The sequence below is a fragment of the Trichogramma pretiosum genome, unplaced genomic scaffold (genome assembly GCF_000599845.2).
Source record: "Trichogramma pretiosum strain Unisexual culture from Peru unplaced genomic scaffold, Tpre_2.0 scaffold33, whole genome shotgun sequence".
NCBI lineage: Eukaryota > Metazoa > Arthropoda > Insecta > Hymenoptera > Trichogrammatidae > Trichogramma > Trichogramma pretiosum.
The window spans coordinates 672725-688917 of record NW_019641610.1 but is presented as its reverse complement, the minus strand read 5'-3'; the positions used below and the strand labels follow the sequence as shown (position 1 = coordinate 688917).

General features: G+C 33.1%; 2 protein-coding genes across 4 annotated transcripts; one reads left to right on the top strand and one right to left on the bottom strand.

Moving 5' to 3' along the window:
- Positions 1-369: 369 nt before the first annotated feature.
- On the top strand, positions 370-11226 carry LOC106648969. The gene is made up of 15 exons (XM_014366200.2): positions 370-1125; positions 1798-3095; positions 3172-3481; positions 4083-4684; positions 4855-5334; positions 5415-6148; positions 6237-6614; positions 6702-7333; positions 7408-7634; positions 7781-8020; positions 9230-9451; positions 9927-10112; positions 10189-10406; positions 10476-10634; positions 10711-11226. The coding sequence occupies exons 1-15, from the start codon at positions 1028-1030 to the stop codon at positions 10909-10911; spliced, it is 5985 nt and encodes a 1994-aa protein (XP_014221686.1). The 5' UTR covers positions 370-1027; the 3' UTR covers positions 10912-11226.
- Positions 11227-11285: 59 nt separating this feature from the next.
- On the bottom strand, positions 11286-14752 carry LOC106648970 (transmembrane protein 230). Of its 3 annotated transcripts, none has more exons than XM_014366201.2 (5): positions 14486-14752; positions 14100-14242; positions 12017-12129; positions 11824-11946; positions 11287-11706 (listed from the first exon to the last, which is right to left on the bottom strand). In XM_014366201.2, the coding sequence occupies exons 2-5, from the start codon at positions 14104-14106 to the stop codon at positions 11569-11571; spliced, it is 381 nt and encodes a 126-aa protein (XP_014221687.1). In that variant the 5' UTR covers positions 14107-14242; positions 14486-14752; the 3' UTR covers positions 11287-11568. The 3 variants fall into 3 exon arrangements, with proteins under 3 accessions (XP_014221689.1, XP_014221687.1, XP_023314314.1); XM_023458546.1 differs by having other exon boundaries at positions 14100-14238; XM_014366203.2 differs by lacking the exons at positions 14100-14242; positions 14486-14752 and adding an exon at positions 13285-14040 and having other exon boundaries at positions 11286-11706.
- Positions 14753-16193: the final 1441 nt, after the last annotated feature.

The window sequence follows — 16193 nt, the reverse complement described above, 5'->3', positions numbered from 1 at the left end:
CCTAATATTAGGACTGTACACAGACATTTTCACGTAGTTTATTAATTGCTTTTAGCCCAAGTATTACTCAAATTCCCTCATAATTTTCCTAATTTTTTTTTCGATGTTTCTCGATGAGTATGATCCAAGTCGAGCAATCTCAATTCCTAGAATTCATTGGTTATGGTGATATCTCTTGAGGCAAGTGATCCCACCAGTCAGACACGAGTCTTGAAATATCCCTATTCCGACGGAATCGAAAATTTACGAGATCGCAATGAGCACCTGTGGGTAACCGTATTCCAATGCGAGAGCAGTGGCCCACAAGTTGGATCCGTGCGCCGTGGTCGCCGTGTGACGAACGAGCACAGTCCACGGACAGCGGAAACAAAAGAAAGCGCAGCGCCACGACGAGAATTGCAATTAACGTTTCAAGACGTCGAGTCTTTTCGCGCCTGAACGGATCTCGAGGTTGGCAAGCGTGCGCGACTGCACGATGCTGCGGCTATTCGTTCACGATCGCGACCAACTGCTCGCCGAGTCGCTCGAAGCACTACGAACATCACAATCGTAGATGGTCGCTCGAAAAATCCACCGTCTCTGGCCCGCCATCGCTCAGCAGATTTCTCATCTCGCCGATGTTGGCCTCTGCGTATTGTATTTCATCGATATCGCTCGTATCAAGCCCGAACGCGCGTGCTATGGTAATCGTGTGTCGTTTGGCACTGTGCATTGAATCTGCTGAAATAATCTATAGGCAACGAGTCGTCAACGTGCAAAGAACGCGCGGCTCTCTGCGAGAGCCAAAGAGTCATTTTTCTTTGTTTTTTACGCCATCGATATCAGCGCACGACTCAAAGTGCCGCCGCCGTTACGCCAACTGATCGTCCTTACTGTGTGCTGCGTTTTCGACAATGTGCATATCGGCCGTACAGACAATTCGCTGAAGTCCAACTTGAACGCATGTTTTTCACGTGATTCAAGCAGTTGCTTTTTATTATAAGTATACATACAAAAGGAACCACCTGTGTCACGATCAAACGTCAAGATGTCCAGTTCACCGGAATCGAAAAAGCGGAAAGTCGACGAACAATTGGGGCTTGAGAAAAAAGGTTCGCCCGAGTTGAGCAGTACGAAAGTTCGCAAGTAAGTATATATTATTTTTGCATTGAAATTATCGATCTTGTTTACGGAAGCAAGAATATTTCGATTAGATGAGAACTCGATACTGCAGCCGACTTACTCTTGTGATATTGTATGCAATAGTGAATAAGGGATACGTATATTTATCAATTTATCGAGATACTTAGTGTAACCTTATTACTATCGTTGTTTTATCGAGTTAAATCTGTGCAATCTAGCATAAATTTGCACATTAGCTCAAGTAAATTTTGTTCGAAAACATTCGATAATCATTATCGTTCGAATCCTTGAAATTGCAGTTTAGTCTTTAAATAACTTTCGTGAATCTAATAAATCTAATAAATAAGTTTATAATTTGAGAGTTAATTTATATGTAGCTATAAATTACCTATTGAAAAATACAGATGGTTCTTTTTATTGTTTTAAGTATTTCCGATGCTCTTATTCGATGCGCGAATGCTGGCACACTTATACTGATTTATTTACTGTTCTTGTTTAGCATCTGTTGAAGTACACAGGGTACTTCGGTATTAATTTTATTTAAAAATAATATATATCAAAGTATAGCTATTAAACCTTGAAATGTAGAATTATTATATTTTATGCATTGTTAATATAAGTTAATATACCTTCCTATTTTTTTAGTAAAAATCAAACAATTTATGTCAATTATAGGCACCGCCTTTCTCTTAAAAAAAGAACACAAGAAAAATTGAATTCACAGGAAATGGATACTTCCTCCAACGATCACTCATACTGTAGTTCACGACGAAGTGAAGTACCAGTCTCAATACAAACTCAACATATGTTATCTTCTACAAATGATGCCAAAGCAATGTTTTCCAATGCACTGACACCAGAGAATAAACCACTTCCATCAGTTTATACTCCCAAAGTATCGCCATCAAAATTTTGTGAAATGGCATCTCCATCTACTTTTAAACCAATGGTAAAATCAAATTTAAATGAAATATTAAAAATACATACTAATCTGGCTAATAAGCTTGGTATTAAGCCAGAAATTGCAAAAAAATACATAAACATTCTAACTTCTAAACCAAGAGTTCATGTTTTCAAAACTGTTGCTATAACCCAAAATGCTGAATCGATAAACATTGATCGTCATGAGATTAGATCACCTACATTTGGATTAAAAAAAAGAAATAAGTCACAAAAGATTGATTTAACAAAATCAGAACAAAAGTCACCTATGAATGAGAACCCTGAAGGCAAAGAAAGAGTAAACCATTATTTTAAAAGCTTAACAAAGAGTCCACGAAAAGATGACAATGCAGGCAATGTAAAAAAATCAAAAATTAAAGAAAGCGGCCATCAAGAAATTATAAAGAAGAAAAATATAAAGTTAGAAGTTTTTAGTAATTCTTCTGATGAATTTGAAGCATCTAAAAAACAAAATATTAATTTCAAATCGAATCAGCAACCAGATATTTCAACAGATGATATTTGTACAATAAATGACACCAAGCAGAACAATACAAATGAAGACAAAGCAAGGAGTTTGCGCAAGCGAAACAAGCTTACCAAAAGAGTTGCTAAACACCATTCATCTGACAGCGATGTTATTTTTATTTCCGATCTTCCACCATTGGATGTGAAGAAAACTGACAATGACAAAGAAAATAGGAAAAAGAAAGATAAAAATAAACTAAAAAGTAATCAGGAAAATGGTTCTACATTAAAAGATTTAAAAGAACAAAAAAGAGTGAAAAATAAAAAATCTACCAAAATATCTAAATCCAGTGATACAGATTTGAGCGAAGGATCTTCAAAAGATAGTATTTCAGTCAACTGCCATTTATTTGGCAAAAATATTCACAAAGAAAAAACTGAAAAAACAAAATCAGTTGATCATAAACGCTTGCTTTGCTCATTTGGAAGTAGTTCACCAGTACACATTAAAAATGAATCCAAAAGAAATTCTAATGCAAATAATAGCAATTTTAAAAAAATGCGTAAGTATCAAATGCAGTCAGTATCAATGAAGCATAAGTAACGTGATTGATTTAAATTTCTCTTTAAAATTTCCAGGAACCATTGGTCCAAAATCAGACCATAATTATTCAGTAATGGATGAAACTTACTCTTCTTTGGAATTATTGAGCTCTCCAGAAAAATCAGAAGTGAACAACAGCCTTCAAAACAGAACAAAAACTCGACACTCACCCATTAAATTTGATTTGAAGTCTCCAACTCCAAGCCGAAATAAGTTGTCTGTGCCTTCACAATGTTCAAGTGTGAAAATCATAAGTGATAATAAAATATCACCTGAAAATGCCATCAAAGTGGTTAGTCCCTCTCGGGGCCAAAAATTGCTCAAATTAAGTTCATCAACTTCCAAGTATGTTTTATTTTTTTATTATGTTACAATCGATTTTTCCTGCATTTTCCATTAAATATTTTTTAAGAATGAAATTAAATGAATATAAGTGAAGTAGTGATAAATTATACATTAATTTAAAAAGTATTTGAGTAGATTTGTAAAAAAACTTTTTCTCATGCGTTTTGTTTTTGTTTTTTATTTATTTATTTTTTTTTGATTATAATTTCTTTTAAAGATTCAAAATTAAATTCCATAACAAACATACAAGATTTTTCATTCAACATAATGTAACACGAAATTAATGAAAAAACGCATTTGAAAATGATTATTTTTTCCATTTATTAACTTAAAATTGATTCAAAAATTTTGAAAGCATACTACATGAATGGCTCATTATTTTATTAACGAGATTAACTTATCAATTTTGTTAGAGTTACTTCTTATAATTAAAATTTAATAAAGATACATGCTATTATTTAAAAAAATTATCGGTAAATGTGCGTACACAACTTCGACTTGTTCTCTTGAATTCCAAATCGTGTGGGCACAAGCACAACAAACCAATACTTTGGTTCGAAGACGGTCAAAAAAGTTCACAATATTTATTTTCACTTGTCAGAGGGAGTTCAAGAGCTGAAACAGAAAATCGCGATAACACACCACTGCCGCACGCGCCGATAAAGGACAACTCTATTAGGCACAATAATGCGACTGCCATAGCCAATGGCGTGTCTGGCAATAAAGTTCAATCGACCTCAATAGGACGCACGAAAACATTATCTGCCGTTCGTACTAAAATCAACGCACGGTCGATGCCAACGAACTGTACAAGTATTTCGTCAAAGCCACAGCAAGAAACACTGGAAAACAATAAAATATCTTCTACGGCATTGGTACATGGTAAAAAGAGTAAGAAAAAATCGCCAATTGTTGATGATTCAAAACACATGGATAGCAATAGTGAAAATCATCAGCAAGTATCAATTACGCCAGTAACGAGTGCGCAAGGGATCAAATCACGACTAGGACCCAAAATTGATCAATCTTCGTTTGAAAATGAGCAATCAAGTATGCAATCCAATTCGGAAGAATTCGATAAAGATTGGGATGAACTATGCAAAGATCTTGATATATTAAATAAATGTGAGTTCCTTACGCTTCATGCTGAAAACCAGTCAGAAAAACTCGTGGTTAATAATGAAGGAACCTTTAGTACAGCAGGTACTGTATTACCAATATTCTGTATTTTTTCTCGAAATTAATTTTTCCGTTCCCATTATTTTCGAGAATTTTTTCATTTCCAAACATTAAATTCTTACAATATGGGTGTTTATTTGATATATCAACAAATATGTGAATTTTTACTAATTATTTTTTTCAATTAATTTCAGACACAAGCGAAAAGGATGATCGAATTGACAAAACTTCAAATGATGAAAATCCGAAAACTTCGACTCCCCATAAAAAATTACAGTTATGTCTAAAAAGCATACCGGTAATTCCTTTAATGGGATTGAAATCGAATGATTCCGATGACTGCCCACAATCGTCGTCACCTGATTCGAACAAGAAGTTTTCAACTCCAACCAAAAAAAGATTGAAACTAAAAACTATGAGTCCTTCAACTATGGGATTATCGGATAGAGATCCAAGATTAACGAGATCTAATAGTCCGTATAAAATGTTGAATTCCATGAACAACTCTAGTCTGTCAAGCAGTCCAACAAAAAATTCTGATTTACTGGAACTATCCAATAGCAGACCTAGTAGCCCGATTTTATCACCATCTCCGAAAAAAGATCCAAGATTATTAAGGGGAAGCAGCCGTCCTAGATCAATGTCACCTGGTACTAATTTACCAAAGAATGGAGGTATAAATTAATTGATAAAGATTTCCTAGCATTTCATCTTAAAAAAAATAATTTAAATATTTGGATACTTTTGCTTCCAGATCCAATTCGGAATTCAGAAAGCAGTATAGTTGATCCAAGAATGCGCAAGCGAAAAGAACGCGAAGAAGCCGAAAGAGCAGCTAAGATAAGTAGAAATGAAACGATTAAAGATGCATCAAACGAATCGATACATTCACCTGATACATCTCAAGAACCGACTACACCAAGTGCAACGGGTAAACGTAAATTATCCGTATTCGACAGACTGGGTAGTGCACGAGCGAAAACGAGGTGTATTTCACCTTCTAAAAATACATCTGTCAATGAGTTTGCCAGCATTATTGAATCTTGCAAAGCTAACAGATCTGAAGATTCGTCTTCAAAAGAAGATGGAAATAGTGATGATGATAATTTGTCAATATTTGCTGGAGATGCGTTTTTCAGCGAGGAAGAAGATGATAATGATAGTAGTCCTCGACATAGAAAATTTACTTCGGAGAGGTCAACTTGTTTGAAAGATGGCGAAAAAATATTAGAAACTCGACCAAGCGTGAGAGATCGTCTTGGAAATAGTTCCACGCATCGTCAAGTAAAGAATAATATCAATTCAACACAATCGGTTAGGCCAAGTACGGTAAATTCAATGGCAATTCCACCTTTAATGGGAGTGAACGTTGGAAAAATTTTGCCTCCACTATCAAGACCCAGTGTACACGGAAGAATTTCTCTTGTAGGAAATCGATCAGTCAATTCAAATACAGCAACTGCACCATCCACATCGATAAAATCAAGGGTAAAAATTTATGCAATCATTTTCCTTAGAGTAAATAAATATATAGCCTTTTATTAACAAATTATGAATTTATCTGAATTGGTTTTAGTTAACATTGAACGGTAACGTTAGATCTCCAATAGTTCCACCAGACGAAGGCAATACGTTTGTTCCTAATCCTATGGCAGCAGCTGCTGCAAGTAGGATTGCATCTACGGGTTTCAATGATGCTTTTTATGAAATGAACGAAGAACAGATGAATCGTGATATGAACGAATTTTACCGTAGCGAATTGGACAACCCATCAGTAACTTTTGGTAATGGAAGCTCTACACCATTTGATCACGTATCCATGTTGGATACTCCTAGTACTCCTCGACAAATTGGCCAGTCTTTTGACCAGAAACCTTTTTTTTACGGATTTTGCTTTCAAACTCTGCGAGTCGGAAAATGTTCGCACGATACGAATTGTAGATTTTCTCATGGGGTAAATATTAATTTGATGAATTATTATCTCTGATTGATTAATTACATTAAAAAATATACATTTCATCATCTTTAATTTTAATTTTAGTTGCAGTCCTTGGTCTATGAAATCAAACGCAAAAGTCCTTTGGCAGTGGGTAATATCTTAGAACAATGCATTCGAAGTGACTTTGTCCATTTTATTGAGTCAATTTGGGCCACAGTATTACCTATTTTGAATAACGATGCTTTTACTATATTCGAAAAATTATATAAAGCTTCGATCCGCTCGAGACAATTAATTAGTTCTTTATTTAACTTTTGTATGGATAGACATCTATTTACTGTTGAAGCATTTGTTAAAAAAATATCAACAATTATTGATAAAGGAGATCAACAATCAGTAGTTACGATTTGCGGGATTGTTAAAAATAAAATGAATGATGGTTTTTGCTGGGAAAGTATTAAAGATCTTGCGCAAAAATGCATCCTTCCTAATGATATAATTGAACTATCATTGTTACAATGCCTAAAAAGGAAAAAAAGTGAAGCACACATAAAAGAAATCTATAATCTATTAGTTTTTAAAATGAGTAACTATGACAGAAGCTCATTAAATCAAAATTTATTGAATGAATTTTATAGTTTAGTTAAGCGTTTTGGAGTCCAAGTTGACTCAGATTCTACGAATTTAGGGCATGTTACAACAGCAATTAATGAACCAAAAAATCAAGTCGTTTGGTAAATATTACTAATTTTCTACTTTTTGATTGGTTTTTTATATTTTATCTAATTAATGGGTTCTTAATTTTCAGCCATTCCCAAATAAATAAAACTGGTACGAAATTCTTTGAAAATGGGATGTCTTCAGCAGAAATTGACAAATCAGTTGAGTTTGTTGTGAGTAATCAAATTGCGAGTCCCACACACGTACCGACCTCTAATGAGCGCCAACCGAATAATTCACCATTAGAAGTGCAAGCAAAATCTCCAAACAAAGGCGAAAATACTAATTTTGTAGAATATGCCGTAAAAAAAATAGGTAAGCTCAAATATTTCTCATTTTCAACTTTTTAACTGGAAAATCGTTCTAGGAAACTCGAGCATAAGCCCATTAAGTTAATACATTGACTATTAAAAACTTATTTGAATCAAACAATAAACTCGTATTCAAATTAATATTAACAGATATGGAACAACAAGATCCAACAAGTGTCTTTAGAAATCGTTTCTGGAAACTTTACTTAGCTGTAAGAAACATAGAAGAAGGTTTATCACATGAAGATTATGATTATGTTTGGAAAACGTTGGATGAAATGAGCCGCGAACCTGTAAATGATGAGCTGGTCCGTCGAGCGTATTACCAAATACTTTGCCAAAATGTTTTGAAAAGCGAGCAACACATCACAGAAGTAATTAGGCGAGCAGGTAACAATACACATGCTATCGTCGATTATTTAAGGAGAGATAGAAGTGAAATTGTTCTTTGATCATTTATACAGTATAGCCGTACAAAAAATAATATATTTTTTAAAAATCAAACAAAAAAGAACGTGTCAAATTAAATTTTATGAGTTGACACGATGATTTTATAGAGGATTAAATTCACTAAAAATGTTCAAACTTTCTTTTCGACCGAAAAGTAATATTTCAAATAATATCTAAATTAATTTTTTTGTCCGTGAAAGGATAAGCAGCTGTAAGAATGCTAATATTTTATTTTCTTGGGGTTTATATCCACATTCTAATGATGAATTTTTAGAACTTATTTTGGTTGTTCATTTAAATTTTTCCAAGTTTAAAAATGATCATTTTTTTTCGTAAAAATATGAATGTATTATTCATAGCAATACTTTTATTTGTACATCACAAATTTGTACTTAACTAGCAGTCTCACAAATTATTATTCTTTGTGGAAATGATAATTTTTGAGATTAATTAAATCATCACAATTTTATCTAATAAGTTCACTTTATATCAAAATATTTATAGAGTAATTTTTTGTTTAAGTCAAAACACATGAACTTGACAAAATCATTAACAACTCATTTGAAATTCTTTTTACATTTTTTATTACTATAATAAATAAATAAAGAAACAATACATGGTAAGTTAGTAAAACTTTGAAACATAAGATCAAGAGAAAAAAAATCTTCTATCTTCTTAAATTATGAGATAACTTATAATGGCTTTTTATACCTATTAATTATATAAACTTTTATTGAAATTGTACTAAAGACCATGCATTTTAGTATAACTCCGAATTTTAATCGCTTTATGTTGGAATTCAAATGAGCTGTTTCGCGTCACTTATAAAATAACGAACAAAAATGCACTAAGCGAAATGAAATATATAATCAAGCAATTAAATCTTGTATCTATATAATTGACTGCAATTAGTAAAATAGAAATGTTGAAAATACACTAAAATCTAGTATAAAAAAATTTTACAATTCGCATACCAAGTATGCGAATGACTTAATAGTTTTTTTGTTTATTTAAGCAGTTGTATATCTTTTACATTGTATATGCTTAATCAATTATGTAAGCAGTAAATTTAATGATTCGTGTATTAGTAATAAATACATCTATACTTTAATAATTGTTTTTAATCATTTTATCTGACTGTTGCACCAGTAAAAAGTACGTCGTCTACAAAATCGGTTGAAATCTTATTCGAGGTATGCATAAGTGCTCTTATCGACTTGGCCGTTGCGGAACTCTGGCTTATGGCTCTGCAATTATTGGATTGGGTTAAAATCATTGAACCCGATGAACCAAAAACTGCGTATGTGCTGATTCGAGCTGAAATTTATTTAGCCAATTACGATCCCGTTGAAGCGCTCTACTTGTTACAAAGTGAGTTGAATTTTCTTTTGTTCGTCAGCTATCAAAAAACTTTTAGTTTTTGTATGAAAAAAATAATTCTATCGTTCATCCAAAGTATTACAAATTTATATTTATTTCGTGTTCCAACTGAATTATTTGTTATTGTGTTGTTTTCTTTCCTTTGTGAAAGTAACGCTAACTAAGATATGGGACAATATTTAAACTTGATTTTATTAGTGAATGTGATAATATCTTGAAATATTTTTATTAAATTCGGAAAAATCAATAGTCAAGACTAAGTAGTGAGGATTCTAAGGCATGTCTTTGAATTTTCTTGTGTATCACTGCAATTACTCTAGTGACTCTCAGTGCTAAATTTAAATGGCGCGTAAGTAAATAAATGTGCCATTATTTAAAATTACTACATCCTTTTGAATCTCCATTACTTGTCTTAATTATGCATCTTTGCTTAAAGGAACACTTTCACTTGAAGACATTTTTTCAGAAACGCGGCTTATAAGGACTAATCGGGACGAATGGCTCACTACAGATCACACACAACAAGATTTATACCACAGGAACAAGATAGTATTCATTTTACTGAAGGCGCTTTCATTCAACGATCCAGAAAAAGCATTTTATTTGTTCAATGCTTTGTTGAATGATCAATATATATATTATTTTCCCATTGGTAAGCACTATTTATAAGGAACTGAATTTATGCACAATAATCTAATTTATCAAAAATGATTTTAATTTTTTTTCAGATGTCTCTTCATATGTGGATACTTTTATTTTCTTATTAATGTGGCATAGAAAAATTGATTTAGTTGCTGACGTTGGTCGATTGGTGATGGATAATGAAATGACTTTCAGAAAAGAAACTTATCAAGAACTACTCAATGCCATACTTCCATATGAAGAAACGTTGGCTTTTCAAATCTTGGAATACGCAACGAATCTTGGTTATTACAATGATTTAAAAGTATGTAAATACTTTTTGATTGTAAAAAAATTCATTCACTCTGAAAAATAAACGTTATTACTGTTTTAGATACGAGACGGATTTGCTACTATAATAATTGATAGTAATATTTTTGAAGAAGAACTTTACTTGATCATAAAGAGGATGGTTTCAAAAATTAGAATGGCTGTTGGTCAAGCACTACATAAACTCAAACCTCAGCAGCTAAAGATAAACATAGTTTTTGAGGTAAGCCAATATTTTTTTTTCTTAATTGAAAAAATTGATCTTTTCAGCTATTAATTATAAAATTTCAATATTTTAGGATATACCTGATGAAAACAGATTGCTGTTGAATGAAACAGCTGTAATTGAAAGGGATCGTTATAAACGCGTTAGAAATTTACTTGTAAAATTGTTAGGTACACATTTTACTCCTCCAATTAGGGTTCAAAAACGAAAATCAAACAAATACGTAAAAATAATTAGTAAAACTTTGGTTAATTACCTTAAATGTTGGTCGTGAATAATTATTATGTCAGTTTTTGTCATGCTTTTTCGCATCTGTCTTGACCTACATGAAGATGTATATACTTTTTTTGTTGTTGTTTGTTGATACTACCGAATGTAATTCGTCTTAGTTTCGTAAAACTTTTTACTCGTGTATTTTTAAATTTATTTCAACCATGCTGCCTGTAGAAGTTTACTTGTAACAAAATTGGTGATAGTACTCGTACTTGTGTACAGTTGTTCGTTATGCGACTATTTTGTATGTTTTTTTTTAACGATCTAATTACACATGTTTCATATTAAAAATATGAATCCAATATATTAGAATGACTTTTAAGGGTTTTATTTAGTTTTAAATAATTATTTTTCATTTAATTTATCAGAATTATTTTTTAATTATTGACATATATTTGATAGTATTTACAAAGTATAACATTGAATTAACAAAAAATTATCATGTACTATCACAGTAAACATAAAAACGTTCAAAACATCGATTTTTTTCATTAATTTTTAGGCCATAATATGATTATTTAAAATCTTAACACTTTGACGGAATTTCAATTTTTTGATAGTGTCAAGTTTAATGAACTATATAAATGTGTGTTAGCAGCACATATTGGTGGAATCAAAAGTAGTTATTTATGCACTTTTTTCGTAGACACAGTCTTGTCTAATCAAACTCTGGAATATCATCAAAGGAATAACCAGGAATTTTACGATAAGCTTGTACGGCTACTCTCACATGATAAGCACCAGGTATAAACATGAGAGCTCCTAATATTATGATTGGCCACATTCTATCAGAATACTAAAAAAAATAATTATAGCTCAAGTAAGTTCGTATAAGTAATGTGTAAAAAAATTCAATTGTATTGTTAATTTGCAATAAATTATTTTTATGAATTGAAATATTTGATTATTTTACCTTTGAATCAATGTGTCCACTCACTATCAAACTACCTATAACCAGCATGATAGTGCCCCCAACGAATAACAAAGAGGCTAGTGTAATGGCCTTCCAAGGTATTTTTATAGGAGGCGATACAAACTAGAAAAATAAAAAATGTTTTACAATCCAATAGTGAATGATTCAAACATTGACCAGTATAAATTCGTACCTGTGAATCCACGAAACCATTATCGGTTTCGGTAAGCTGTGTGTAATCCACGTTGTCGTATTGTCTATCCCTTACGCTTTTTCTTCTTGACATACTCAATTTATGAATGTAATCTATAATATAGAAAATTAAGTAAGTCAGATGCGCGAATTTTGGTCTAAGATAATATAATAATTTAATAAGTTTGATTGAGCATACTAAAAATTATTGGTTTTCATTTATTTTAGTAGTATAATATTGAAATTAATTTGTATAAGTTATTATAATCATAAAAATGATATTGCTATTTACTTTTATACATAGAAACAAAAGTTATAAGTACGAGACGGTAGAGATATGTTAAATTTGAGTATAATAACACCAAATATTAATTTTGTATAAACGAATTGTGATGATTGATGACCAATGGGATGAGTCTTTTTTATTTATTATTCTATAATTATTTCTTCAATTAAAAAAACGTATCTACTGGACTTTGTTGGTAGAAATAAAGAGACTGAGCTTCGTTTTATCTTTCTCGAGAAGACTATATCGACCGAAGGTAGTGAAAAAAAAGTATCGAATGATCTTTTCTTCTATGTGAGTTATTTAATTTATTAATAGCCACTAATAACTTTGGATGGACATTTTTTATTGAAATTCGGCCATTGACATATTAATTTAAATGACAACGCATCTACAATTCACCGAGTTCTATCACAGCTACAGCTTGGAAAAACGTTGTACAACTCAATCAATTCATTATTTTTTCTCGCGACTCATAATCAATTTAGCCATTTCAAAGCTCACCGCAACGCTCTACCTGGTGTAAACTACGAGATGGAGTGTTAATCTTTTACTTTCGCGCACATGTAAAAAGCAACTCTTGTGAACTCCGCTGTAAAAATGTCAACAAAGCCGCACATGTTTGTATGCTCACATAGTATATAGAAAAATCGCATACACACAGAAAGTACTTGCGTAAATCGTAGCTTTCATAAATAACGTGCCACTTTTGCCCATAAATAATATTTAAGTCTAGACGAGCTTGGTCAGATTACAGTAAAGTAAACGCATGCGAGTCGTGTCGTCGAGTATATCGATCATATGGCCTTATTCGTAGCTCGAGACACGTTAATTATTTACGAGAAAAGCACAGCGGTCAATCGGTAAGCATGTCTCACAGTTTAGCAGCTATCTGTATATAACATTTGAACAATACAAGTCTGTGCTGAGCGGAGAAGTGCATTTTAACGCGTGAAAGAGCTCCCAGCTCGGCTTAGGCTTACCTCGATGCTCATAGTCGAAAACACCGATTTCGTTTGTATTTGTGCGTTTATGCGGGCTTAAGATTATGTGTCTCGCACACGTGCAGCAGTCGCCGGCTTGTAGAGTCGATCGCCCAAAAGCTGCCTCCGTGTATAATGATGAGGGAACCGAAATGCGCACGCGGTCGCATGCACTTGCTTTGTAAACTGTCTACTGCTGCCGCGGCAACAGCAGCTGATCGACGCCCTCGCCTCGTTCTCGAGCGCTGTTGTCGGCTTTTTTTCAATTCGATAGACGGCGAGTTGTGTCGCGCCTTTCGAACGACCCTCCAGTAAACGAACTCGACGCGAAAGTATTCGATCGATTTTGACGATTCGCGATCGCAATTGTATCGACGAAAGCTCTTTCAACGCTTCAATTTGTACATCGAAAGCTTCGAGAATGATGGAAAAGCGAGAGCTTGGAAAGAAGGAAATTAAACCGATCGGAATTTTTGGAGTGTCGATACTCGACGTCGATCGTGGCAACGCCGCTTTTGCTCGTTTGCGATACGAGCCGAGTAAAACGTTGTTGCGTGGGCGCCAGAGACTACCTGAGCAACGAATGTGCTGTCATCTGTTACAACAACTTGTAGATGAGAGTCGCGGACTTTTAGACTCACAAGTTTTCTACTATTACTTACCATAGTAAATCAGATTTATAATTGAGAAATTTTTCTCTCGATTTTATTCATACTAATAATTGCATGAAATTATTACTTAATGTTTTTTCATCTCGATCGAGTGCATTTGTGCAATTAAACATTTTCGAAATAAATCATTCAAAAAGTACTTACTCCACATTTTAATTCTGGTTGACGAAACATCGAGATGTTTTCAGGCCTTTTGGTAAGTATTACATAGTGTAAATATTCCAAGAGGAATTATCAAAACGATGGATATCCAAAAAGAAATAACATTATAGTCTATCAAATTCTGCCTGCAAAATTAAGAACATAACTAATATTTTTTCATATATTGAAAAGTAAAATACACGTGTCTTTTTCTGAATTAAAACATTTTGAAATAATTTTCAAGCTATTTAAAAAAAATACTCCGTGAAATTTACAAAATTAAATGCGTATATTTTTTTTTTTTCACCCAATGAACACGTTCCAATTAGCCTGGTTTTCAAAAATTATCTTAAAAGTATTGTCTAAGTATAAGGAAGCTGTTTTTTTACCTAAAACCATGTGAAAATGCAGTCTCGTTTCAGTCTGTTGTAAGCGTATAGTTTTTGAAAGTTCCATGCTGGTTTACTGATACCTTATGACCTTTTTAACTTTAATCAACAGATACTTTATATAAAATTCTACCTTTATCGAGTCCCATGTTTTTGTAAATTGTAAGAATAACGAGAAAAAATGGACGCGAACCTCAGCAGCTGTTTGGAGCAAAAAAAAAAAAAAAAACGATTGCAGGACGATGCGCGTAGGACGGCTGTCGGCACCACAACTGCCTCGACTTTGCACGGAAAAGCTCCTTGTCTCTCTCAGCGTTTACGATCGATTCGTAAACGCAATGATGAAACTCGCGTTGGCTACTGCGCGCCGTTCTATCTCTGCGTCTCTCTCCCTTGCTTTCCATGTATGTATATACGTACGCAGGGGCGCCAGCTCAACCGGGAAAGCGCGAAAATTAGAGGAGTCGTTTTATAGGTACATGTATTTGCGTCGCAGCCTCGTTAAATTCTGCAAATGGAAATACGAGAGAAATATAGGGAAGGAAAAATATATATTCTTAGTATGAAATTGTACACTTGATCTCTTTTCCACACCCTGATTATTAATGGAGGACTTTTTTTCTCAACTAATGTCAACAAGACATACTGTGTTGTGATCATAAGATTATGGCACACGATGATTTTGAAATTTATAAAAGACAGTCGTAAAATATGACTATTTAAAACTTCCTTAATACAGTTTAATTTAATGATTCTATTTTGCTTCTGCACCATTTACTCTTGTTAACAAAATAATGAATAAAAAATCTAAAAATACAAATGTATAATATTCATTAAAATAAATGAACGCGAAAAGTTCGCTCATCGTAGTTTTCTTCTTTCTCGGTAAAACCTCGTTAATCCGAGACTCAGATTTTGAATCGTGATTCCCCGTAGTAACTTATTCAATCTTGTAATTGTAATGTGATGTACGTGAAATAAGTGGGAGTTGCGTGCGGTGCAGTATACTTATTTGCAGTCTCGTAGGGAAAGCGTGTCAAAGGTCAAATGCTGCATCAAATTTCGTGCGTGATTAAAGCTAGAAGAAGAAAATTACTTTTCTTGGATTTGTAATTTGAAAGACTATCCAATAGGGTCAAATTTTTGGTATTTGTAAGGGGAACATACATATAATAATAAAGCTCGAGTTTGTTGTCATACTTGTATGCTGGTAAAGTTTTATATTTTATTCTATTATCCACAAAATTTCTTTAATCTTACACTTGGCTGTTGTTGGAGTAAAAGTGTTTGTTATAATTTACAAAATAGTAAATCGCATAAAAGAAAACTATAAAATTTATATTGAAGAGTTGAAAGAGATTGGCATACGCTACTTTACACGAGTGATTTATTAAGAATCAATGAAAAAAAACTGTTTTTTTTTTGCTACAAAGTATCTTCTATGTACGCTTCAAAGTATCTTTGGTTTTTTAAACCGTAAGGTACACAGATTTCCAAGAGTTATTGAAATAAATAGGTTGATTATTGTTAAAATTGCAGCTCCTGCCCATGGAAGGATAAAAGGGTTTAAGAAAACACATTGTAGGCCGTATCGCAGCTGGGACGGCAAACAGGGTGCAGCCGATAAAGCAGAACTCGAAGAGAGCAGGAGTCGAGGCGACGGGCCGCAAGCCAAGGGTATAACGGTACTACGCGGGATAGAGCGCGT

Excerpts from the sequence above, each read along its gene's own strand:
- LOC106648969 (XM_014366200.2), top strand. The coding sequence starts at position 1,028 with ATGTCCAGTTCACCGGAATCGAAAAAGCGGAAAGTCGACGAACAATTG. Across the intron at positions 3,482-4,082 it reads TTAAGTTCATCAACTTCCAA|AGGGAGTTCAAGAGCTGAAA; the intron begins GTATGTTTTATT and ends TTCACTTGTCAG. Across the intron at positions 6,615-6,701 it reads ATTGTAGATTTTCTCATGGG|TTGCAGTCCTTGGTCTATGA; the intron begins GTAAATATTAAT and ends TTTTAATTTTAG.
- LOC106648970 (XM_014366201.2), bottom strand. Across the intron at positions 11,947-12,016 it reads ATGGTTTCGTGGATTCACAG|TTTGTATCGCCTCCTATAAA; the intron begins GTACGAATTTAT and ends TTATTTTTCTAG. Across the intron at positions 11,707-11,823 it reads GTGGACACATTGATTCAAAG|TATTCTGATAGAATGTGGCC; the intron begins GTAAAATAATCA and ends TATTTTTTTTAG.